This window comes from Capricornis sumatraensis, chromosome 17 (assembly GCF_032405125.1).
Source record: "Capricornis sumatraensis isolate serow.1 chromosome 17, serow.2, whole genome shotgun sequence".
Classification (NCBI taxonomy): Eukaryota; Metazoa; Chordata; class Mammalia; order Artiodactyla; family Bovidae; genus Capricornis; species Capricornis sumatraensis.
In genome coordinates, this window is record NC_091085.1 from 15084477 (window position 1) to 15108165 (window position 23689).

General features: G+C 44.2%; 1 protein-coding gene across 4 annotated transcripts in view; it reads right to left on the reverse strand.

Moving 5' to 3' along the window:
- Positions 1–23438, reverse strand: part of DCLK2 (doublecortin like kinase 2) — a 186033-nt gene extending 162595 nt beyond the window's left edge. For all 4 annotated transcript variants that reach the window (XM_068989717.1, XM_068989716.1, XM_068989715.1 and 1 more), the window contains exons 1-2: positions 23018–23438; positions 740–1071 (exon numbers count right to left, since the gene is read on the reverse strand). In XM_068989717.1, the coding sequence (XP_068845818.1) occupies positions 740–1071; positions 23018–23438 (753 nt within the window). The remainder of the gene's footprint in view (positions 1–739; positions 1072–23017) is intronic.
- Between the last annotated feature and the right edge of the window lie 251 nt (positions 23439–23689).

A 23689-nucleotide genomic window follows, 5' to 3' on the forward strand; every position in this document is an offset into this window, starting at 1 on the left:
TCATGGACACAGAGAACAGACTGCTGCTGCTGCTGCTGAGTCGCTTCAGTCGTGTCCGACTCTGTGCGACCCCATAGACGGCAGCCCACCAGGCTCCCCCGTTCCTGGGATTCTCCAGGCAAGAGCACTGGAGTGGGTTACCATTTCCTTCTCCAATGCATGAAAGTGAAAAGTCAAAGTGAAGTCGCTCAGTCATGTCCAACTCTTAGCGACCCCATGGACCACAGCCTAGCAGGCTCCTCCATGGGATTTTCCAGGCAAGAGTAGTGGAGTGGGCTGCCATCGCCTTCTCCGAGAGAAGAGACTGGTGCTTGCCAAGGGGAGAGGGCTGGGGAAGGCACAGAGTGGGAGGTTGAGGCTAGTGGATGGAAGCTTTTATATACAGAATGGATAAACAAAAAGGCCCTACTGCATAGCACACAGACCTATATTCAACAGCCTATGATCAAACCATAACAGAAACGAACTGAATCACTTTGCTAAACAACAGTAACACTATACTTCAAAAAGTTTATGATAGATTTCTCTACATCTCTTTAGAGATACTTGGGTAAAGAGACAAGGAAGCCCCTTGCTTACATTTTTCATGATAAAGACCAAGATGCACACGCTCCTCACAAGTACAACTAGGAGAATCATTTCTAGTCAACTCTGACATTCATATTGTTAACTAGGTAACTCCCGTGGTACAGAGGGGTTTAAAAGCAAGCTAGGGCATGTGGGGCTCGAAACCTCCTACCTGCTTCCCGTCCAGCGTGCAGAGCCTCTTCACCACTCCTGAGTCCAGCTTAATGGCGTCGGTGATATCGGTTAAGACCTGTTCGAAGGAGTGAGCAGTCTTCTTATTCAGGAGGATCCGCACAGCTTTCCTAGGCTTCACTCCACTTCGAATCACAGTTACTAACTTGGGCTTGATGAAATCTTTACTTTCCTTTACTTCGCTCTTCACTGAGGAGGGAGGAGCCGAGCGGGTGGTCCCACCCTTGATGTTCACAGACCAGTTCGGATTAACGTTTTTGGTGTAGTCCACTTTACGAAATGGCTCATTTGACGCGCACACGTAACTCTCACCTAAAAAGAAAAAAAAAATCAGGTTTATCAATGTAATTATTCCCACTGTGGAAGCATTTTCTATGAAGCACAAATGCTGTAAGTCCATTGAGTGACTCTTCAGCTTAATAGGTTCAGCATTCTCCCCACAGCATCTTGTGTGATGCTATTCATAATGCGTGCATGAGTGAAACGCACAGGACAAAGAAACTAAAGATCTGAGTTTCTTTCTGGTCACATGTCACCCTGCATAAAGCGGCTTGTGAGACCTCAGTTCCCTGATCAGGGATCAAACCCACCCCTCAGCAGTGAAAGTGCAGAGTCCCAACCACTGGACCACCGGGGAATTTCCTGCACTTTGCTTCTCAGCATCATTGTCTATAAAGGGAAGTTGTTGAACCAGGCGAATTCTAAGTTACTCCTTGCTTACAAAAGCCCATTAACTAACTTTTAATGTCTCATTCTGGAAGAAATAACTATATCACAAGATAATATAGTCACATAAAGAAGTAAAACTGTTTTCCTCCTCTTTCCAATTATGTATTTCAGCCCTCAAAGAAAAATTTCTACAAAATTCACAGAGCTGACTAAATTATATTCAGTTATATGATCATTTACTCAACGAAACTACAAAAATGAAGCTAGAGTTTTGTCAGCTCAAAGAAATATACCACAAGATTTTTTTTCTTAATGGCAGAATGAATTTAAAATAATTAATTTAAATAGATACCCTTTGCAATGTCTACTTAAATGAAGGATTATTAGTTAAAATGATGTGTTCATTATTCATGTAGGCTTCGGCTTAATTTTTACTAAGTAAAACATAACCACTGTATTATTTTTCAATTGGTTAAACTGATCCAAATGTTCATTAATTTTAAGTTCCAAAATTATATATTGGAAAAAAAAAAATCACAATTTTTCTCTCAGGAAACTCAGAAGACACCTAATTCTTTTAGTCTCAACTTTCTGGTATAAAAGATAAAAGGATTACATGCTAAGATTTTCTCTAAAGTATCTTCTAACTCAAAAAGAATTCACTTTTTGTCACATATGTAATATAATGGCCTCATTTTAAATAGATGATACAAGCCTTAAATGCTAAAAACAAAATAACCAAAACAAGTAGAGGGGAATTCTTGAGGAAAACCTATTAATGCAAATATTATTTTTAACTATTATCAGAACGTTTTGAAGTCTTAATTAATGGAGATCGCAAAGATTCCCAAAGGTATGTGAACAATTCAGGAACAGATGAGACACAAAAGTATCTGAAGGGAGGAGCAGCATCTTCTGTTTAAAGGTCCAACTGGGCCACTGCCCACAAAAAGTTAGGGAACCAGCCTCAGGCTTCAATGCTTCTTCTTCACCATTACTCTGAAATCTAGCCCAACCACCACCATTTAGAGATTTTCCATCTCTGTAGGCTTATCATTTTTCACAATGTGGGAAAACAGCATGTAATTCAAAAGTAAGTGTAAATTTAGAAAAATGGAACTATATATCACATACATGTATTCATGAGCTAAGATAAACCATTACAATCCTGCTTTCATTTTATAGACAAAACCATTCTCACATTGAAAAACTTACTGTTTTTACCTATGATAAAGTTTAATTGCATGTTTGATCCAAAACATTAAGTTGGAAGATAAGAGAAGGAATCTCAGCAAGAAAAAGGGATTGTTCTTTTTCAAGGCCAGAGAAATCAGCTAGCGGAGAGTCTTTCCAAACATAAAGAGAAATGATAATGGCAAAACAAGCGCTAATTTAATATGTCAGATTACCCTGATCAAACTAGCCCCTGCAAAGCTGATATGTCAACCAGGAAAGCTGCCTTTTACATTTTCCTTTTGCCTCTTTACATGAGTTCAGAATGCCAGAATGAAAACAGGTAAAGAAAGCCCGTCTCTCCATTTTGTGTGTGGTTACTGATAAATTTTTCCTTCCTTCCTCTCTCTTCCTTTCTTCATAATGTTTCTATTAGAAACTTGTGGATCAGTTCTATAATAAACATGTAAAGTTCTGAACCTGGCCTGACTAATGCCTGCTGAACAGAGCTTCATCCTGTTCTGCACCCATGGCAGACACAAGCATTCATAGAGCACCCTTCTGTTTAGCCCAGACTTCCTCCTCACCATTCACTGGAGTGCCTGCTCACACGACAGGTGCCCCCATGACAGCAAACCCACCTTGGTATCCTTGGCACTCAACATTTCAGCACAAAGTTTCAAGACATGATTTTGAGGTCAGCCCTGAGTTTCTGTATTCTGGACACAGAAATCCCTATATAAAGATGTCACACCTTGACAAAGTAGCCACTGAGATGCCTCAACTAGCCTCTCCTGGTTCCCCTCCATCAAACAATCTCCTGACTACAATTCTGTCATTTACACAGATCTGCCTACAGGGAGAGACTATGTGGACAAAAGCACTTACACATTTTGGTTCCTAAGGCAGTGATAGTTCCTGCAATTAAACAATAAAACCTTATTCTTTGTTAGACACCGGGCAACTACAAGATTGAGTAGAAGCAATCCGTCTTCCAACAACCAGATTTATGCTTCTGTTTGAAATCTGTTGCCCCCCTGCCAATGTGTCACTGCTCCCTTTTTCCCCATCCTGGTGAGGAACATCACTTCCTATTCAACTCCTCAGCCAGAGACCTAGGCATCATCCCTCACCCTTACGGTTTTCCCTACAAACTATATTCCGGTATCAAATTCCATCTGCTTTATCTTCTAAATGTTTCTCTCTTAAAAAAAGATTTTGGACTTCCCTGTGCTCCAGTGGTTAAGAATCTGCCCTGCAATGCAAGGGACACTGGTTCGATCCCTAGTCCGGGAAGATCCCATATGCCACACGGCAACTAAGTCTGTGCACCAAAGCTACTGAGCCAGCGCTCTGGAGCCCAAGGGCCGCAACCGCTGAGGCCGCTGCCTTAGAGCCCGTGCTCTGCAACAGGGGAGCCACCACAATGAGAAGCCGTGTGTCACAGCTAGAGAGTAGCCCCTGCTCCTCGCAACTAGAGAAAGCCTGTGCACAGCAACCAAGACTACTCACAACCAAAATAAATGAATACCAAGAAAAGGAGTTTATTGGAGCATCACTGCTGTACAGTGTCGTATTAACCTTCTAAATATTCGTAAAAATATCCCTCCTCTCTGCCCTCATCAGCACCTACTTCCCCCCTGGGTCAGTGAAAGAGTCTTCTGTTTCCTACACATTCTCCAGAGAGAAAACAAGTTTTCCAAACGGCAGTGCATTTTATGCTAAGGACACAGCTGACAAAGTATATCCTCAAGTAGTGAACCTTGGTATATGGATAAAATGCTACATTGTGAGAGAATTTTTTTTTCTTTTAAATCACAGATTTAATTAAGAAAGTAATAATGCAATATTACCCAAATAAAATGTAATAAGCACATGCTCAATTATTATCCCCGGTGGCTCAGGCAGTAAAGAGTCTGCCCGCAATGCGGCAGACACAGGTTCAATCCCTTGGTTGGGAAGATTCCCTGGAGAAGGAAATGGCAACCCACTTCAGTACTCTTGCCTGGAGAATCCCATGGACAGAGGAGCCTGGCGGGCTGCAGTCCACAGGGTTGCAAACAGTTGGACATGACTGAACGACTTTAGTTTCACTTTCATATTCCAGAGAAGAGGCGTTAAGACTTCTGCCTCTCTCCAGAGGCATGGCTGCAGCTTCTTACCACTGACATCTGTTCAGAGATGCTCCCTATAACTTCAGGCTGAGCAGGCTGACAGACCGACCGTCACCAGCTGTGTAATGTAACCTGGGTACCTGTTAACCGTTAACTTTCATCCTTACTGAACCAAATGAACTGCCTCCTCTTTAAGAGGCAAGAAGCCGGGAACTTCCCAAACTCCTCCTCTCTGAACACCTCCATCTCTTACAGACACGCTTCAGTCTGCACCAATTCTCGCCTCCTCTCCCGTCTCGGTGACAAGGGCGCTCTCCTCCCATTCAACGTCACGCCCCTTTGCCCACATTTGGACCCTTCCTGCCTCTCATGCTGAGGTTTCCAGTCAGGCACATTCTTCTTTGTTCACACAGGATTATATACAAGTGTCTCCGACCTTACCACACACAAATCCTCCCCTCTTCGTTCCCCGTCCCCCTCTACCTGATGCGCTTTGGGTTCCGTTCACTCCCTGGTGGCTCAGACGGTAAAGGATCTGCCTGCAAGGCAGGACACCTGGGTTCGATTCCTGGGTTGGAAAGATCTCCTGGAGAAGGGCATGGCAACCCACGCCAGTATTCTGGCCTGGAGAGTCCCATGGACAGACGAGCCTGGCGGGCTACAGTCCATGGGGTCGCAAAGAGCTGGGCATCACTGAGCCACCAACACACGCAGTGGCCAGCGGGACAGTCCTCATCTGCTTTCCCCACTTCCTCACCCACATTTTGCTCGTAAGCCCCTGCGGCATCACCTCTGCTTCCTGCGCCCCCCTGGCTGACACGCCCTAACGCCAAGCATGTCTCTCCTGCCACAAGAAAAGCACATATTGAAATATCACTTGATGTCTTCTGAGGGCGCTGGACACCAGTCACGAGTTGTTGCCTGCAAATCCTTTTCTTCCTCAGCCTCCACGATCTAATTTCTTCTGGCTTACCTCACTTCTTTGGTGCTCCTCCTTGGTCTGTTTGTCAGAGTTCCCTTCCCACCCTCCATCCACCCCATCCTCCTCAGACCCTGTAAGCAGCAGCATCCACCCCTGCAAATGGCTTCAACAACCACCTGGACGCTGAAGACACCTGCAGTCCAGCCCTCTCGAGTTCAAGCCACTTACAAACCATCTCTACCAGGTAAGTGCGGTTATCTCGAACGCCATGTCTGAAGCTAACTTCACTCCTCAGCACTGCCACTCGACTTCAAACGCTTCACTTCTGGAATTCACCAGCCTAATGCAACACCACTTACACAGACACCCAGGCAAAAACCCAGACTCCTGCCTCTCTTCTCTCTTTACCCACGTTCAGCAGAACTGGCCGAACTGTTGACAGTGGCCTGAGTATCTCGGGAGCTCACCCTTCAACCGTGCCCTCTCTTGGGTCTCCCCTGATTAGAGGAGTCAGTGGCAGGCCTCAGCAGCTCACCCCCCACAGAGCTGTCACAGCAAGCTTTGAAAAGTGTAGATCTGATGTCTTCTGCCTGCATTGCCGCCATTAGAACAAAGGCCCAACTGCCCGGCCTATCACACACTTCCATTCACCCCCCCCCACTTCCGCCCAGGCTCCCAAGGTACCGTCACACCAGATGCATGCACTTTCCTCCCAAACTCACCACACCCTCTTTTCTCATTCTCACTCACATGCTTGAAATAGCCTTCCTCTTCCTCTCTCGTTACCTGTTTTTTTTACTGATCAGTCAAGATTCATCACCCCTGGCAAGGAGGTAAAGCAATAGGAATTTTGATATATTGCTGGAACTTCCATGTACTTTAAACTGGTTCAATCACTGAAGAAAAACAGGGGGGCATTACCTAGTGATAAGTAAGCTGACCATGTACACATCATACAGGTTTCCACCCCAGGAAAATTCCCTGAAGAAACTGGTGTATATGGCAGCCATTAGAAAGAATGCATTTGAATCAGTTCTAATGAGGTGGATGAAACTGGGGCCTATTATACAGAGTGAAGCAAGCCAGAAAGAAAAACACCAATACAGTATACTAATGCATATATATGGAATTTAGAAAGATGGTAACGATGACCCTGTGTGCGAGATAGCAAAAGAGACACAGATGTATAGAACAGACTTTTGGACTCTGTGGGAGAGGGCGAGGGTGGGATGATTTGAGAGGGTGGCGCTGAAACCTGTATATTATCATATGTGAAACAGATCGCCGGTCCAGGTTCGATGCATGAGTCAGGGTGCTCGGGGCTGGTGCACTGGGATGACCCTGAGGGGTGGGGTCGGGAGGGAGGTGGGAGGGGGTTCAGGATGGGGACACATGTGCACCCGTGGCTGATTCATGTCAGTGTATGGCAGAACCACTACAGTATTGTAAAGTAACTAGCCTCCAATTAAAATAAATTAATTAAAAAAAAAGAAACTGGTGTATATGGGCACCAGAGTTTATACACACACACACAAATGTGTTTACAGAAGTGCTGCTCAGTAATCAAAGATGACAATCAACCCACATGTCCAGCAAGAGAACAGCCCGCGGTGTGGTCATATGACGTACTGCTATGCAGTGATGAACAAACAAGCCACATGCAACAATTTGGATGAATTTTACAAGCAGTGAGCAAAAGACGAAAAAAGAATAGAATGCAGTAGGATTTAATTTCCTTAAACTCAAAACAAATAAAATTGAACTATACTGATTAGAGGTGCCCTCCTCAGCAGTAAAAGCACAAAGGGAAGCACAAAGGGAAGCAGGGAAGCACGGACTACCGTGACTAGGAAGGGACACAGGGAGCGCTTCTCAGACGCTGGCAGCATCCTACTGCTTTTTTTCTCCATGCCTTGCGTCTTGCAGGGTCTTAGTTTCCTAAAGAGGGGCTGAACCAGGGCCCTGGCAGTGCAAGCACAGTCCTAATCACTAGACAGCCAGGGAGCTCCCACTACTCTGTTTCTTGATAGGAGTCACAAAGGTGTTCACTTCCTAATAACTCACTGGGCTATACATGTATGTTTTATGAATTTTCTATAGGTAAGTTTCAAACTTTTTAAAATTAGGTTGCTCTTCGGTGTATTTACTGTATCTGGAGTCTACAGTGTGCTAACCTCTCATAATCATTTATTCTTTATCTGTCTCTTCTGCTGGTCCTCAGGGGAGAATTTCTTTTGTGTATGATGGTTTTATTGTAGAACCCAGATGCCCAGGCCTCACCACCATTCATCTGAACCAGAAACACTGGAACGTGTGACCAGAGTAGGTGAGAAAGGCTTCCTAATTTCACAGTTGACTTGGAACACAATCTGGTTACAAGCCAATGCCCAGACTGGAAGCTCCCTGAAAATACCGGCACCCCCATCTTCATGTTCCCCGCACCTAGCCCAGCACCTGGTACATAGAAGGCGCCCAGAACACCTTTGTCAAAGTCATGACGAAGACGCGTATTTCCAGAGCAAACCTGCACACCTCAGGGTTTGGATTTGCATTGCTCCTGGGTTAAACATTTGCACAGTGTAGCTGTCACATGGAGTGACCGTGAAAGGCCCGGGCCAGGCTCCTGATGGATGTCATGTGTGGTCCAAGACACTCTCGGGTCACGAAAGCCCCTCAGAGGGCAACCTGCAGCACAGAGGAAGACAAGCAGGCTGGGAGGGCTGCCTAGTACCTACTGAAATGTTTTCATTTCAGACCATGACACGTTTTCACTCCAATAAATGTAAGTGAAAGTGTTAGTTGCTCAGAAATGTCTGACTCTTTGCGACCCTATGGCTATAGCCCACCAGGCTCCTCTGTCCATGGAATGCTCCAGGCAAGAATACTGTAGGGGTTGCCATTTCCTTCTCCAGGGGCTCTTCCCAACACAGAGATCGAACCTGGGTCTCCTGCATTGCAGGCAGATTCTTCATTGTTTGAACCATCAGGGAGGCCCCCAATAAATGTCTTTCAATCAATGAAACGTGTGCATGTGTTTTTGTGTGAATTATACATGAAATATATTTTAATAGCTAAATTACAGTAACTCCTCAACATTTAAAACATCAACTTACCGTTGTATGTTGTTTAGTTGCTAAGTCGGGTCTGACTCCTTTGCAACCCCATGGATTGTAGCCCGCCAGGCTCCTCTGTCCATGGGATTTCCCAGGCAAGAATACTGGAGTGGGTTGCCAGTTCCTTCTCCAGGGGATCATTCTGATCCAGGGATCAAACCCATGTCTCCTGTATTGGCAAGAAGATTCTTTACCACTGAGCCACTTACTGTTACAAACTGTAAACAGCTAAATGCAAATTCACAGTTGGAAGTTCCACAACACTATGTTTTAGCCCTACCGGTTACTATGAAAGTCTCCTATCCGCCTCTGTTAAACTATTTACATTAACTGTCTAACAGCATTAATTAGCTATATTTACAAACTATTTGACATTCATGGCAGAAACTCAGATACACAAAACTTGGACACTGAGACTATACCTAACTCTGGGAGTAGAAGCAAGCAAGAACTTCCTGATGAAAAAGAAAACTTGTTTACAAGTCCAAAGTGCAAGGACTCATCAAGCTTAGAGAAAACCTCCCCCACCCACCCCACCCCCGCCCACACACACAGATTTAAATACGGTAACAAAGAAGAGGAAAGAAAAAAAGAAACTATGGCTGAAACTTTAGGTCCAATATCACCAAAAAAATCTTAGAAACCTAAATTCTTTCCCAACTTCCAAACTTGAGGAAAAACATTACATACAGGAATGTAACCAAGAAAAATAAACTTGGGTATGTTGCACCTATAAGATGATTTGATGTCCTTAGTCAAGCACAACATTTGTGAGACTGTCCTACCATAAAGTGAATGCTCTGCCGTGCTTAGTTGCTCAGTCGTGTCTTACTCTCTGCGACCCTCTAGGCTCCTCTGTCCATATGGATTCTCCAGGCAAGAATACTGGAGTGGGTTGCCATGCCCTCCTCAGGAATAATGTGAGTATCTCCATCTAAACCACACCGAAGATAAGTTCCCACACCCAGCTGGTTAAGAAAAATACAGAGTAAGGAAAAGTTAGACGGACTTGCTACCCTGTCATGGCAAACTGCTTAATTTGGGTTTTCTACCCAAACCATACAACGTCCAGAATTTAAACTTACGTGAACCGGAAGAGTGACACAAAACTCACGGCTCTCACCCGGATGCTGGACCACTGCGGCCACCTTCACAAAACGAATATGAGTCTTTCCCACAGGGCAGGGCTGAGGACGCAAAACGAGATCTTTCACCTCCAAGACCAGCGCGCCTCAGCACATCTGAAGGCCAACGGCTGCAGACAACCTCCTGAAGTGACATGCAGGGACACAGCCTGTGCGCCCTCCACTGCAGAAGCGGTGGGAAAGCTACGCCGAACATCACAACGTCTAGGAAGCAGGTCCACAACTCCGTGCTTCGGCATTGAAATTTGAGCAAAGTTAACATAAGACCAACAAAATCATGTAAAAGTAAAAACAAAAATGCTACACACTAACCAAAAAGCCTTAAAGCTGGGGGGAAAAGAAAAAGTCTAATCTCCACAAACAGTCAGACATAACTTGGCAACTCAACAACAACAATCTCCCAGTAGGATGGAACCCACAGATCAAATTCATTATCTGTCTTCTTGCTCCTCAAACCTGAGCCAACCATACCCCACAATCCACAAGCATCCATCATGGCAATTTTAATTCTGTACTTATTTATCTTGGCCGAGCTACACGGCTTGCTGCTGCTGCTGCTGCCAAATCACTTCAGTCATGTCTGACCCTGTGTGACCCCATAGACGGCAGCCCACCAGGCTCCCCCGTCCCTGGGATTCTCCAGGCAAGAACACTGGAGTGGGTTGCCATTTCCTTCTCCAATGCACAAAAGTGAAAAGTGAAAGTGAAATCACTCGGTCGCGTCCAACTCTTAGCGATCCCATGGACTGCAGCCCACCAGGCTCCTCTGTCCATGAGATTCTCTGGCTACATGGCTTCCTTGATCTCAATTCGCTGACCAGGGACTGAACCCGGGCAATGGCAGTAAAAGCCCAGAACCCTAACAACTAGGCCACCAGGGAACTCCCAGTTCTGTACTTAATTTGACAGTAAGACTTAAAATGCTTACACCATCCTATCTGGGACAGCTGAATGTCTATTTCTAAACCAAGCGCAGTCAGGCCACTCTGTGCAAACAGCCTCCACACTTCTGGCATCATGTTGTGCAATTCTGCTGGGAGGTAAAGAGGAGGAAGGGACTTACTCTACATACAAGACATTTGCACAGAGAGTTAAGGCCAGAGGACACAGTTTTACCCTGTGAGAATGAAGGTTCATTACTTGTACAAAACAGACTCATCACACGACATTCTGAAACTCAGCACACCAAGACTGATCAGTGTTCAGCACCACGATCACACTGGGAATAACAATTTAGTTTAAGCAAATAGTATCTGGAGCTTTATGTCGCTATTTTGCATTTTTATTGGTTACAGAGTTTTGTTGGCTTTTAGGTTATCAATTTGTTTGTCTAGTTGTACTGGTGTCTAAGACCTATATGCACAGGTACATCTACCTCAATAAATATTTAAGTGACAGTGTGTTTAAAATAACTAAGGCAGTGCTGGGTTTCTGCAACTTGGCTGCTAGGTTTTTACATTGTTTTTCAATTTTAATTATCCCAACACTGCAAGAAGTTTGAGAAATGCTGCAGTTTTAAGGATACTGAGAAAGAGATCTTCAAACCAAAATGTGCCCATCTAGGGAACCTCCCTGGAGTCCCAGTGGTTAAAAATCCACCTTCCAATGCAGGGGACACGGGTTCAATCCCTGGTTAGGGAATTAAGATCCCACATGCCATGGGATAGCTAAGCTCGTGTACCGCAACTACTGAGTCCATGTGTCACAACTAAACAGAAGTCTGCATGCCACAACTAGGAGCCATGCAGTCAAAACAGAAATAGAAAAAAGTTTTGCCCATCATGCTTTATCTGTAAGTAAGCTGGGGCATAATGGACACAGGGTCAGTCCTTCAACTGGCTCATCATCTGAATAGAAGTAAACCATCCTCGACAAGGTTTCCCCAGTCCACCTTTAAATTTCACTACTCATCTTAGAGGAAGACTTGGCTCCAATTTTAAGCAAGAGATTGATAGTGAGAACTCAAAAAAATTCAGTCAAGAGGTTAAAAGATAAGAAACCAGATGTTCATTAAAAAAAATGTGGTTACATTTGGGGGATGGGCAGAAAGGGGAAACAGAGGAAGCATGACTACTGTCATGAGATGTGTGAAGCGCTGCCATTCAGTCCCATCTGAAGTCTTACGGCTCCAAAGGGTGGCTCTAGAATCACAGGGGGAAGTTACAAGGACACACAGTTTTGCTTGAGATGCTGAGGAGCACTCCCATTAATCAAAGAGCCACAGCAAGCTGCTGCTGCTAAGTCGCCTCAGTCATGTCCAACTCTGTGCAACCCCATAGACGGCAGCCCACCAGGCTCCCCCGTCTCTGGGATTCTCCAGGCAAGAACACTGGAGTGGGTTGCCATTTCCTTCTCCAATGCATGAAAGTGAAAAGTGAAAGGGAAGTCGCTCAGTCGTGTCTGACCCTTAGCATGGACTGCAGCCCACCGGGCTCCTCCGTCCATGGGATTTTCCAGGCAAGAGTACTGGAGCGGGGTGCCAGTGCCTTCTCCGCCCCAGCATGCTAGAACTCTGCTAAGTGTTTCACATACAAAGTTTATGTGAAACTTTCTAGCTATTAGCCTTAATCACTAAACTAAGAAAAGACGAGTTTACATCAGGCTGTTTCTCAAGTTGTTTCGTTCTCCAAGGCTTGATGAAGAATACAACCAGTAGCAAGTTTCCGTAACTCCCTTTTTCTTTTCCTGATTTCTTAACAGATGAGATAAAAGTACTGTTAAGAAACAGAGATAATGACCAATGATACTGGGGAAGAGAGCATCCAACACTGTTTTCCAGAAACAATTACACTGCTATTACACAAAAATTAACAAGGGCATCCCCCGTGGCTTAGTGGTAAAGAATCTACCTGCAATGCCGGGGACACCAGTTCAATCCCAGAGTCAGGAAGATCCCCTGGAGAAGGGAATGGCAACCCACTCTAGTATTCTTGCCTGGGAAATCCCATGGACAGAGGAGCCTGGCAGGCTACAGTTCATGGGGTCAAAAAGAATCAAGCACAACCCAGTGACTCAGTTCAGTTCAGTTGCTCAGTCGTGTCCGACTCTTTGTGACCCCATGGACTGCAGCACGCCAGGCTTCTCTGTCCATCACCAACTCCCGGAGTTGACTCAAACTCATATCCATTGAATTGGTGATGCCATCCAACCATCTCATCCTCTATTGTCCCCTTCTCCTCCCGCCTTCAATCTTTCCCAGCATCAGGGTCTTTTCCAGTGAGTCAACTTTTTGCATGAGGTGGCCAAAGTATTAGAGTTTCAGCTTCAACATCAGTCCTTCCAGTGAACACCCAGGACTGATCTCCTTTAGGATGGACTGGTTGGATTTCCTTGCACTCCAAGGGACTCTCAAGAGTCTTCTCCAAAACCACAGTTCAAAAGCATCAATTCTTCTGTACTCAGCTTTCTTTATAGTCTAACTCTCACACCCATACATGACTACTGGAAAAACCGTATCTTTGACTAGATGCGCCTTAGTTGGCAAAGTAATGTCTCTGCTTTTTAATGTGCTGTCTAGATTCGTTATAACTTTTCTTCCAAGGAGTGTCTTTTAATTTCATGGCTGCAGTCACCATCTGCAGAGATTTTGGAGCCCAAAATAATAAAGTCTGTCACTATTTCCACTGTTTTCCCATCTATTTGCCATGACGTGATGGGACAAGATGTCACAACCTTAGTTTTCTGAATGTTGAGCTTTAAGCTAACTTTTTCACTCTCCACTTTCACTTTCATCAAGAGGCTCTTTAGTTCTTCTTCGCTTTCTGCCATAAGAATGGTGTCATCTGCATATCTGAGGTTAATGATATTTCTCCCAGAAATCTTGATTCCAGCTTGTGCTTCATCCAGCCCAGCGTTTCTCACGATGTACTCTGCACAGAAGTTAAAATAAGCAGGGTGACAATATACAGCTTTGATGTACTCCTTTCTCAATTTGGAACCAGTCTGCTGTTCCATGTCCAGTTCTAACTGTTGCTTCCTGACCTGCATACAGATTTCTCAAGAGGCAGGTTAAGTGGTCTGGTATTCCCATCTGTTTCAGAATTTTCCATAGTTTGTGGTGATCCACACAAAGGCTTTAGCATAGTCAATAAAGCAGAAATAGATTTTTTCTGGAACTCTCTTGCCTTTTTGATAATCCAATGGATGTTGGCAATTTGATCTCTGGTTCCTCTGCCTTTTCTAACACCAGCTTGAACATCTGGAAGTCACAGTTCATGTACTGTTGAAGCCTAGCTTGGAGAATTTTGAGCATGTGAGATGAGTGCAACTGTGTGGCAGTTTGAGCATTCTTTGGCATTGCCTTTCTTTGGGACTGGAATGAAAACTGACCTTTTCCAGTCCTGTGGCCACTACTGAGTTTTCCAAATTTTCTGGTATATTGAGTACAGCACTTTCACAACATCATTTTTTAGGATTTGAAATAGCTCAACTGGAATTCTATCTCCTCCTAGCTATGTTAGTAGTGATGCTTCCTAAGGCCCACTTGACTTCACATTCCAGGATATCTGGCTCTAGGTAAGTGATCATACCATCATGACTATCTGAGTTGTGAAGATTGTTTTTGTATAGTTTTTCTGTGTATTCTTGCCACCTCTTCTTCATATCTTCTGCTTCTATTAGGTCCATATAATTTATGTCCTTTATTGTACCCATCGTTGCATGAAATATTCCCTTGGTATCTCTAATTTTCTTGAAAGGATCTCTAGTTTTTCCCATCCTATTGTTTTCCTCTATTTCTTTGTGCTGATCACTGAGGAAGGCCTTCTTATCTCTCCTCATCTTGCTATTCTTTGGAAGTCTGCATTCAAAGGGGTATATCTTTCTCTTTTGCTTTTCACTTCTCTTCTTTTCACAGCTATTTTTAAGGCCTCCTCAGACAGCCATTTTGCTTTTTTGCATTTCTTTTTCTTGGGGATGGTCTTGATCCCTGTCTCCCGTACAATGTCATGAACCTTCATCCATAGTTCATCAGGCACTCTATCTATCAGATCTAGTCCCTTAAATCTATTTCTCACTTCCACTGTATAATCATAAGGGATTTGATTTAGGTCATACCTGAATGGTCTAGTGGTTTTCCCTATTTTCTTCAATTTCAGTCTGAATTTGGCAATAAGGAGTTCATGATCTGAGCCACAGTCAGCTCCCGGTCTTGTTTTTGCTGACTGTATAGAGCTTCTCCATCTTTGGGTGCAAAGAATATAATCAATCTGATTTCGGTGTTGGCCATCTGGTGATGTCCATGTGTAGATTCTTCTCTTGTGTAGTTGGAAGAGGGTGTCTGCTACAACAAGTGTGTTCTCCTGGCAAAACTCTATTAGCCTTTGCCCTGCCTCATTCTGTACTCTAAGGCGAAATTTTCCTGTTACTCCAGGTGTTTCCTGACTTCCTACTTTTGCATTCCAGTCCCCTATAATGAAAAGGACATCTTTTTTGGATGTTAGTTCTAGAAGGTCTTGTAGGTCTTCATAGAACTGTTCAACTTCAGCTTCTTCAGCGTTACTGGTTGGGGCATAGATTTGGATTACTGATGTTGATAGTGATAGTGATGTTGATACTGATACACTGATATTGACAGTGATACTGAATGGTTTGCCTTGGAAATGAACAGAGATCATTCTGTCATTTTTGAGATTGCATCCAAGTACTGCATTTCGGACCTTTGTTGACTATGATGGCTTCTCCATTTCTTCTACAGGATTCTTGCCCACAGTAGTAGATATAATGTTCATCTGAGTGAAATTCTCCCATTCCAGTCAATTTTCATTTTCTGATTCGTAAAATGTCGATGTTCACTCTTGCCATCTCCTGTTTGATCACTTCCAATTTGCCTTGATTCATGGACCTAACATTCCAGGTTTCTATGCAATAGTGGATGTGACTGGTCACAGAAGCAAAGCCAGATGCTGGAAAGAGCAACTCAGTGACTAAACGACAAAAAATTAACAGAGTAATCTGAAATTTGTAAAACATATACAGTGAAGGAAGAAACAAATCAATGAGAATTTTAAAACTTCTATTGTGATATATTTTGGTTGCTAGTGATTGTAATTTAACCAATGCATAAACAAAAAACATAGTAGGTCACAACAGTAGATTATTTATGTTGAGATGTTAGTAAATGTTATAATCAAAAGTACCAAAGTTGATCTCACAAATCAATATTTTCCCATTCCTTCAGTCTCAAAGGTAGTAGCTTCTGACAGATTACAATATGGCCAGTCTAGCGGTTTAGGCTGCAGGAGATATGGCAAACAGGATCAAATAGCCTGAATTAGAATGGAAATTACTGCATGCTCTAATGAATAAAAGAATGAAAAGCATTAGTTGCTCAGTGATGTCTGACTCTTTGCAACCCCATGGACTATAACCCATTAGGCTCCTCTGCCCATGGAATTCTCCAAGCAAGAATACTGGAGTAGGTTGTCATTTCCTTTTCCAGGGTATCTTCCTGACCCAGGGATTGAACCCAGGTCTCCTGCATTGCAGGCAGATTCTTTACCATCTGAGCCACCAGGGAAGTCCCAACACAGAGAATTTTAAAACTACAGTACAACGCACATCATATCTAAACTATATATGAAATAAATTCTCTAAATACAATGCTTAAAATAAAAATATGAAAAGATGAACAAAACTAAGTCTTTGTTATGTCAGAGAACTAACTCGAAGCAGATGCTGAAAATAGTAGGGGGCTTAGAATAGTCCTGGGATTTAACACACACATTCAAAATAAAGGTATAAGAATTTGATTATGAAAGATTTCCAGAGAGAAAAAACAAGTCAGGCATCTCAGACACTAATGAAATTGACAAGTTGTTAACATATAAATATACTGCATCCCTTTTCCTTGAATAAAATCTTATTTCAAAACTGAGACAAGAGACAAGGACTATTTGCCAGTGACATGAACTAAGTCCATCTCTGCAAATCTAGCCAACTGTTCAGCCGGTTGTCTTAACTAAGAAAGATTTTTTAGAAACCAATACCCACTTAATCCCACCTATCAAAATTATCTTCTATGCGGCACAAAGGTAAAATAAATAAACATCATGTGCCAGAATTATTTATTGACAGGAAAAAGGAATGAACAAGATGGCCATGGTCCCCACCCCCAATGGGTTTGTAATTTCCTCTTTCCTAAGAACATTCTATGGAGAAGAACCTCCAAGATGTTACTGGAGATCCTAAGAACTCCATCTGAACCTGGGTAACCACATTCAAACACAAAACCTGGCCAATTTTTAAAGAGAGACATGGAGGCAGACAGATCATTTCTCTTTCCCACTTCCGGAAGCATTTCTCAAGATCACTGAACTTTAAGCAGGACGACTTCTTAGCAATGACTAACCTTCCTCATTTTGCAGATGAGGACACTGAAGCCAAGTAAGGCACCCTGCAGAATTTGAATGCACAGACCTTACTGCGCAGGTGTACAGGTCAATATAGGGTTCATTTTAGGAACTATACACAAAACATCCTAAAACTGTCTTTACATCTACAGTGACTGATATATCATCCTTACGGTAACGGTTTATTTTATCAATAGAAGAGAGAAAAAACAGAAGTGGTAGGAGCAGAGGCTGGTGGGGATGAGAAGCAGAGACCTAGCCAGGCAGTACAGATGCTCAGAAATTCCCTGACCTCTGTATGATGAAGAAAGCAGTGTGATAATCACTGCTTAAGGATTCTAGCTCCCTTCACTTTACATCAGGGACCATAAAAACACCCATTTCCATAGTTTAAAACCTTGTGAAATGGTGATCTTCTCTTAACTACCAGCGTATCACTGTGTCAGAACCTCATCTCACAAATGTTCTCCCAAGCATTTCCTTTCATCTTAGAATTCATTCTAGAATTCTTTATGCTTCACATGAAAATTTCTATTCCCTTTGCCCCTGGAAAGAGCCTCCTATGCAGCTGCATTATAGCAGACCTGAGTTCCCCTGTTTTGAGGAAATGAGATGAAGGAAAAAAAATCAGATTTATAGAAGCAAGCACTGCAGAAGAGTACATCGCCTGCACCACTATGAGTCAGCAGGGCATCTCTGATTCATTGGAAATACAATCCAATTTTCCAAAACACACATTTTCACAGATATACAGGAACAACCTTATTCAAACTTAATTCATAGTTTGAATTCTCTCTTGACAATCAAGAAAGTCATTTTCTGGGCTATTTATTGCAGTGGCTTCTCTTGGCACACGGGGTCCGTTGGTCCGGCACAGCATGTGGGATCTTCCTGGACCAGGAGTGGAACCTATGTCTCCCGAACTGGCAGGTGGACTCTACCACTGAGCCACCGGTGAAGCCCCCTCTAGAATGTGAGCACCGTGAGGGAAAAAACTGCACCCCCAACACCTTGAAAAACTACTATCTTCTCAATCCACAACACTTTTGAGACCAATGACCCTGAGATGTGGGAAGAGTTCACAGAAAGGTGATATTTGATATTTGAAGGGGTCTGGAAGGAGACAGGAGTCTCCCAGGTAGAGAAGGTTTTGCAGAGTGAAGATCCAATGTTAACTATTATGTCCAGTCATCATACTTGCTGTATATAAATGTGCCCTGCTTTTCACCATGTGCAAATATCTCACAGGGAATTCTCAGGTAGCTCAGTGGTAAAGAATGTGCCTGCCAATGCAAGAGATGCAGGTTTGATCTCTGGGTTGGGATATCCTCTGGCAACATTCCGGTATTCTCGTCTGGGAAATCCCATGGTCAGAGGACTCTGGAGGGCTACAGTTCATGGAGTCATGGAATGGGACATGACTGAGCAAGCACGCACACACACAAATATCTTATATTTCATGGGTTTATGTTGCTTTCACTATAACAAGTTCCAAGAGCTCAGGTACTATTCTTAGTATAAAAGTCTACCTTTCAAGGGGGATAAAACCTATAATGTGAGTTCTTATGTGAGTTCTTTTTACTCAAAAGTAACTGTCACTATATTTTGATCCAACACCTTCAAGGAGATTGAATAACCAAAGAGACTGAATAGCCAGAGATTCAATAAACTAGGCACAGTAGGAAAACCTCAGAAGTTTCAAATGTTTGATTTCTTTTAGAACTTAATTTTTCTCAAATTCAGGCTAATTTAAGACAGCTTAATGGAAGAGGTTTACTCATTGTTGACTGAGGGGGAAAAGGTATAAATGATATAAAGTGACACATTACTTTGTAATGAAAGAAGCAGATATAGGCAGCAACTATTCAGGCTCCTTGCAAACAATTTATCAGAGCCACATACCCACTCCTTGTAGTGTAGGCATTTGCTGCCTTGCCAATTCTTTGGAAGATAGTTTCTGGGTAAGGGAAGGCACCCCAGACCATCACGCAATAAATAACCACTTAGGCAGGGGAAGGGTATATATTTTAGATCAGACGGGATCTAACTTAGGGGATCTGCCAACCTTCCATTCTACAGGACACTGAGGCCATGAATGGAGGTGAATTTTCTTCAAATCCACAGTCAGCAGAACTTAGGGACATCAACTTGGTCATGCATTTTTTCCACTGTCCTTGGGCATCTGTCTTTGGAACATCAAAATAATTACAGCTCAAGCTCCAACACTGAGACCAAGAGTTCTGAGAACCTAGGAACGTGTAAGCCGGACATCCTCAGTTACTTATCAGAGCTGTGACACGGTTGGCTAGCTCATGGCTTCAGACAGTTCAACCTGTGTTTCCCAGTACTGATTGCTATGACTCACAGTCCTCTGGGAGAAGGTCCCTATCCAGTTATATGGACTAAATAGGATTACAGGGATGCACAGCACCAACTTGTTGAAATTAACGCAGCAAGAGGAGTTAAACCATTAGGCTGGGCTTCCCTGATAGTTTAGTTGGTAAAGAATCTGCCTGCAATGCAGGAGACCCCAGTTCAATTCTTGGGTTGGGAAGATCTGCTGGAGAAGGGATAGGCTACCCACTCCAGTATCCTTGGGCTTCCCTTGTGGCTCAGCTGGTAAAGAATTCGCCCACAATGCGGGAGACCTGGGTTTGATCCCTGGGTTGGGAAGATCCCTTGGAGAAGGAAAAGGCTACCCACTCCAGTATTCTGGCCTAGAGAATTCCATGGACTGTATGGTCCATGGGGTCGCAAAGAATCGGACATGACTGAGTGACTTTCACTTTCAAGGTGCCTGCTGGTTAGTGCAGTGCAGAAGGACCAGCCTACACCTGAACAGGTTTTAGTCTCCAGAGGATTTCAAGGGCAGAAGAAAAAAATCTGGGCCATGCAAATTTCTTTTGTCATCTAAGTTCAGTGAACTTGAGGCTCTGAATGAGCGTTCATGCCCAGCTATCTTGAGTCATCATTTTCTATTCTTCACAGCAAATATTTTAGAAAAAAAAACATTTTAGGAAAAACAGTATCTCCTAAACTACAAATTTCACAGAATGGAAGAAGCAGAGGAGAGAACAGCTAAACATAATGATGTAAAAACATACTATCAGAAAATCTTTATTAAAAATGATGAACTAAGATGCAGTAGTCAGTTTTGACGACATGGGTGATATTGATGCAAATAACTTCACAGACGGCTCATTAGTACTGCTGCATGATAAAGCTGAACATTTAATACACAATTTTAACTAAATGTTGAAACTATATAAATTACTGAATGGCTGGTATTAAGCATCGATGGGTCTTTCTTAAAAACTGCCTTGAAACAGGGTAGTCCATTCATTTTGTGGGAAATTCAAGACTCAAAGATCTATTGTCAAAGAGAATGCCACTATGACAAAAGAAGTGCTTAAATTTTCATTTGCAGTGATTTTACTACATTTAAATATATATAAGTTTATTACATTTGAAACAAGTGGGCAATTGGCTATACTAGGGAAACAGATCTCTGTTGCCAATATTTATGTTCTATCACTTTTCATATTGTGGTGTAATTTGGACTCCGTATACTTACGGTTCCCTGTCCTACAGAAATCAGTAGGAGAATTTGAGAATTAGACTCAGTGGGCCATGTGCCACCAGAGCAATGACAAACTCAGTACACAATATGTGTTCTCATTTAATATGCATAACGGAAATACTGACCATGCCCCCTGGATATTCACCTTTGGATTACATTCATTTCATGCAGGTAACACTGTTAAAATTATTTCAGAAAAGGATATTAAAACTACTGTCCCTTCTCAGGGCACACCAGGCACAGTTTCCCAAGCGCATGTGAGTAATGAATATTTAAGCAAAAGACATTGTCTCCATCCTTCCATGGGGCCACTAGCCTAGCCTCCGGTCAATCAGAAAATTTGTTACTCAGTTTTGAAGTATCTAGGCAAATGTTACTTTTAAGTTTGCAACAGGATGAAGCAATAAAACCCTTTTAACAATGTATCTTCATTCTAATCCTCTGCTGGCTGTTATCACCTCAGGCAGCCTTTAAAACCAAAACACTCAAATGTGCAGGAGAATTTGTGAAGTCACAAACACACACATAGAGAAAAGACAATGTAGTTTTGGCTGAGTCCTCATCTAGCCTAGGGCAGGGAAAACTTTCCCTAACAGTGACTAAACAGAAACCCAACCACTTTAAAGACTCCACAGTGTGGCTACAACTGTTTTATAAACTCAGCCCAGTGCTCTCCGACAACCTAGAGGGGTGGGATGGGGTGGGAGACAGGAGGGAGGTTCAAGAGGGAGGGGACACATGTATACTTATGTTGATGTATGTATTCATGTTGATGTATGGCAGAAACCACCACAATATTGTAAAGCAATTATCCTCCAATAAAAATTTTAAAAAGTGAATTGCAGGTGAACGGACATATACTGCATGTCCTGTATGACAAGGCGTGTTGCTTGTTTCCCCATGCATAAAATGGACATAAAGCCTTCAGAGCATAACAACATGCTGAGTTACTATAAGAAAAATAGTTGGCTTCAAGTTGAGTTTCCTTCTCCTGCCAAGCCAATACAGGGACGACTACCAGAGCACTATGTGCCATTTGCATTAAGATGCATGAGGGGCTTTCCCTGGAGGTCTGTTTAAGATTTTTCACTTCTTGCAGGGGGTGTGGGTTCGATTCCTGGTCTGGGAACTAAGATCCCACATGCCGCAGGGCACAGCCAAAATTAAAAAAAAATAAATTATACAAAAGATGCATGAGAGCAGGCTGTATATAAACACAGTCAGCACATACTTGGGTTCTGAACTTTATGGGTCCTGTTTCATTCTGCATATAGGTTCTTAACTAGTAACTGATTTCTCTCCCTGAAGGGAAGGAAGTCTACATAGTGCAGGAATTAAAGGATGACCCAACATAAGGCCAAACAGCCTTGAGTCCAGCACGGCTGACACGCTAGGCCTAATTTGTAACAGGCCTCAATTGCTGATTCTGGGGCCTCTATCTCCCTAACTAGGAAAGATTAACCTGGAAGCACCTCATTACCAACCAATCGTGGAATACCCTTATCACAGCCCTTCTCAACCTCAGTAGCACATTCAGATCACCTGAGGAGCTTTTAAAACTCCAGATGGTCAGACCATACCCCAAACCAATTTACATCCAAATACCTGGGAAGGGGGCCCAGGCACCCTTACTTCTTAAAGTTCCCAGTGATCCAAGATGCAACCAAGGTTGAGAACCAGTCTCCGATCACCTCTCCTGACCTCATGGAACTTCTGCTGCAACGCACACCAGGAAAGGCAACCTAGAGTGTTTCACGAACACAGCTTCTGAGCAGACCCGGTACAACAGGGTCCTGAAAGCCGAAACACCACAGGTGCCCGTACTGAGCTCCACACAGAGGGATGGACAGACAGCTTATGAGCTAGAGGGTTACCCAGATCCTCATGGGAGAGCCACTTTCACAATGATGGAGCACTTCAAAAGAGCGAATATCAAAAGAAGTTCATCCATATTGAGAGATGTCACAAATCCCATTAGGATTTCTCACTTTTTTAAAAAACACATCTCTTAGGAAGGCCCGAGGGTCTGTGAAAGCACGCCCCACACACAGAGCCTGTGGAACAGCAGAGAGAACCACACTATCCCCGCGGCCGCCTGGAAGCACCGCCGCCTCCGCCCCGCCGCAGGCTGCCCAGCCGCTGCACCTGTCGCCCGCGGGGCCGCACCTGCCGCGCCGGGCCCTCCCCGCCTACCTTCCAGCAGCTCGTCCAGGCTGGTGACCTTCCGGCTGCCGTCGATGGTGTAGATGGTGCGGACGCCCTGGGGCAGGTTCACGTTGTCCGACAGGGAGCGGGTGAGCTCCATGAGCAGCGCGTCGAAGGACCGGAAGCGGTCGCTGGAGATGGCAAACACCAGGCCCTTGAAGTAGCGGTCCCCATTCCGGTAGAAGCGCGCCTTCTTGGCCTTCTTCTCCGAGCTCAGGGCCTGCAGCGTCCGCGTGCGGTAGAAGCTGCAGTGGGCGCTGTGCGCCGGGCTGGGGATGAGCCCGTTCCCTTTGGGGCCCGAGCTGCTGCTGCCCCCGGAGGAGCTGGGCGCCCCTCTCCGCGACCCCGGCCGCGGCCTTTTGTCCCGTTCCTCAAAGTGCTCCAGCTCGATACTCCTGGTGCTGGCCATCGCGGCTGCTCCGGGGGGGCGCCCGGCCGAGCACGTCCCAGCCGGAGGCTCCAGGTAGCCCGCGGTCAAGGCGAGAACCGGCGCGGGAACGTCGGGCCGCGAGAGAGCCTCAGCGCGCCGGGACACCTGGCCCGGACATCCCGCCCTCTCCGCGCAGGTGGAGCCGCGGAGGCCCGCGCCCCCTAAAAGTGGCCGCAGCGCCGAGCTGCCCGGCTCGTTGTCCGGCGCGCTTCGCTCGGTCCCTCCCGCCG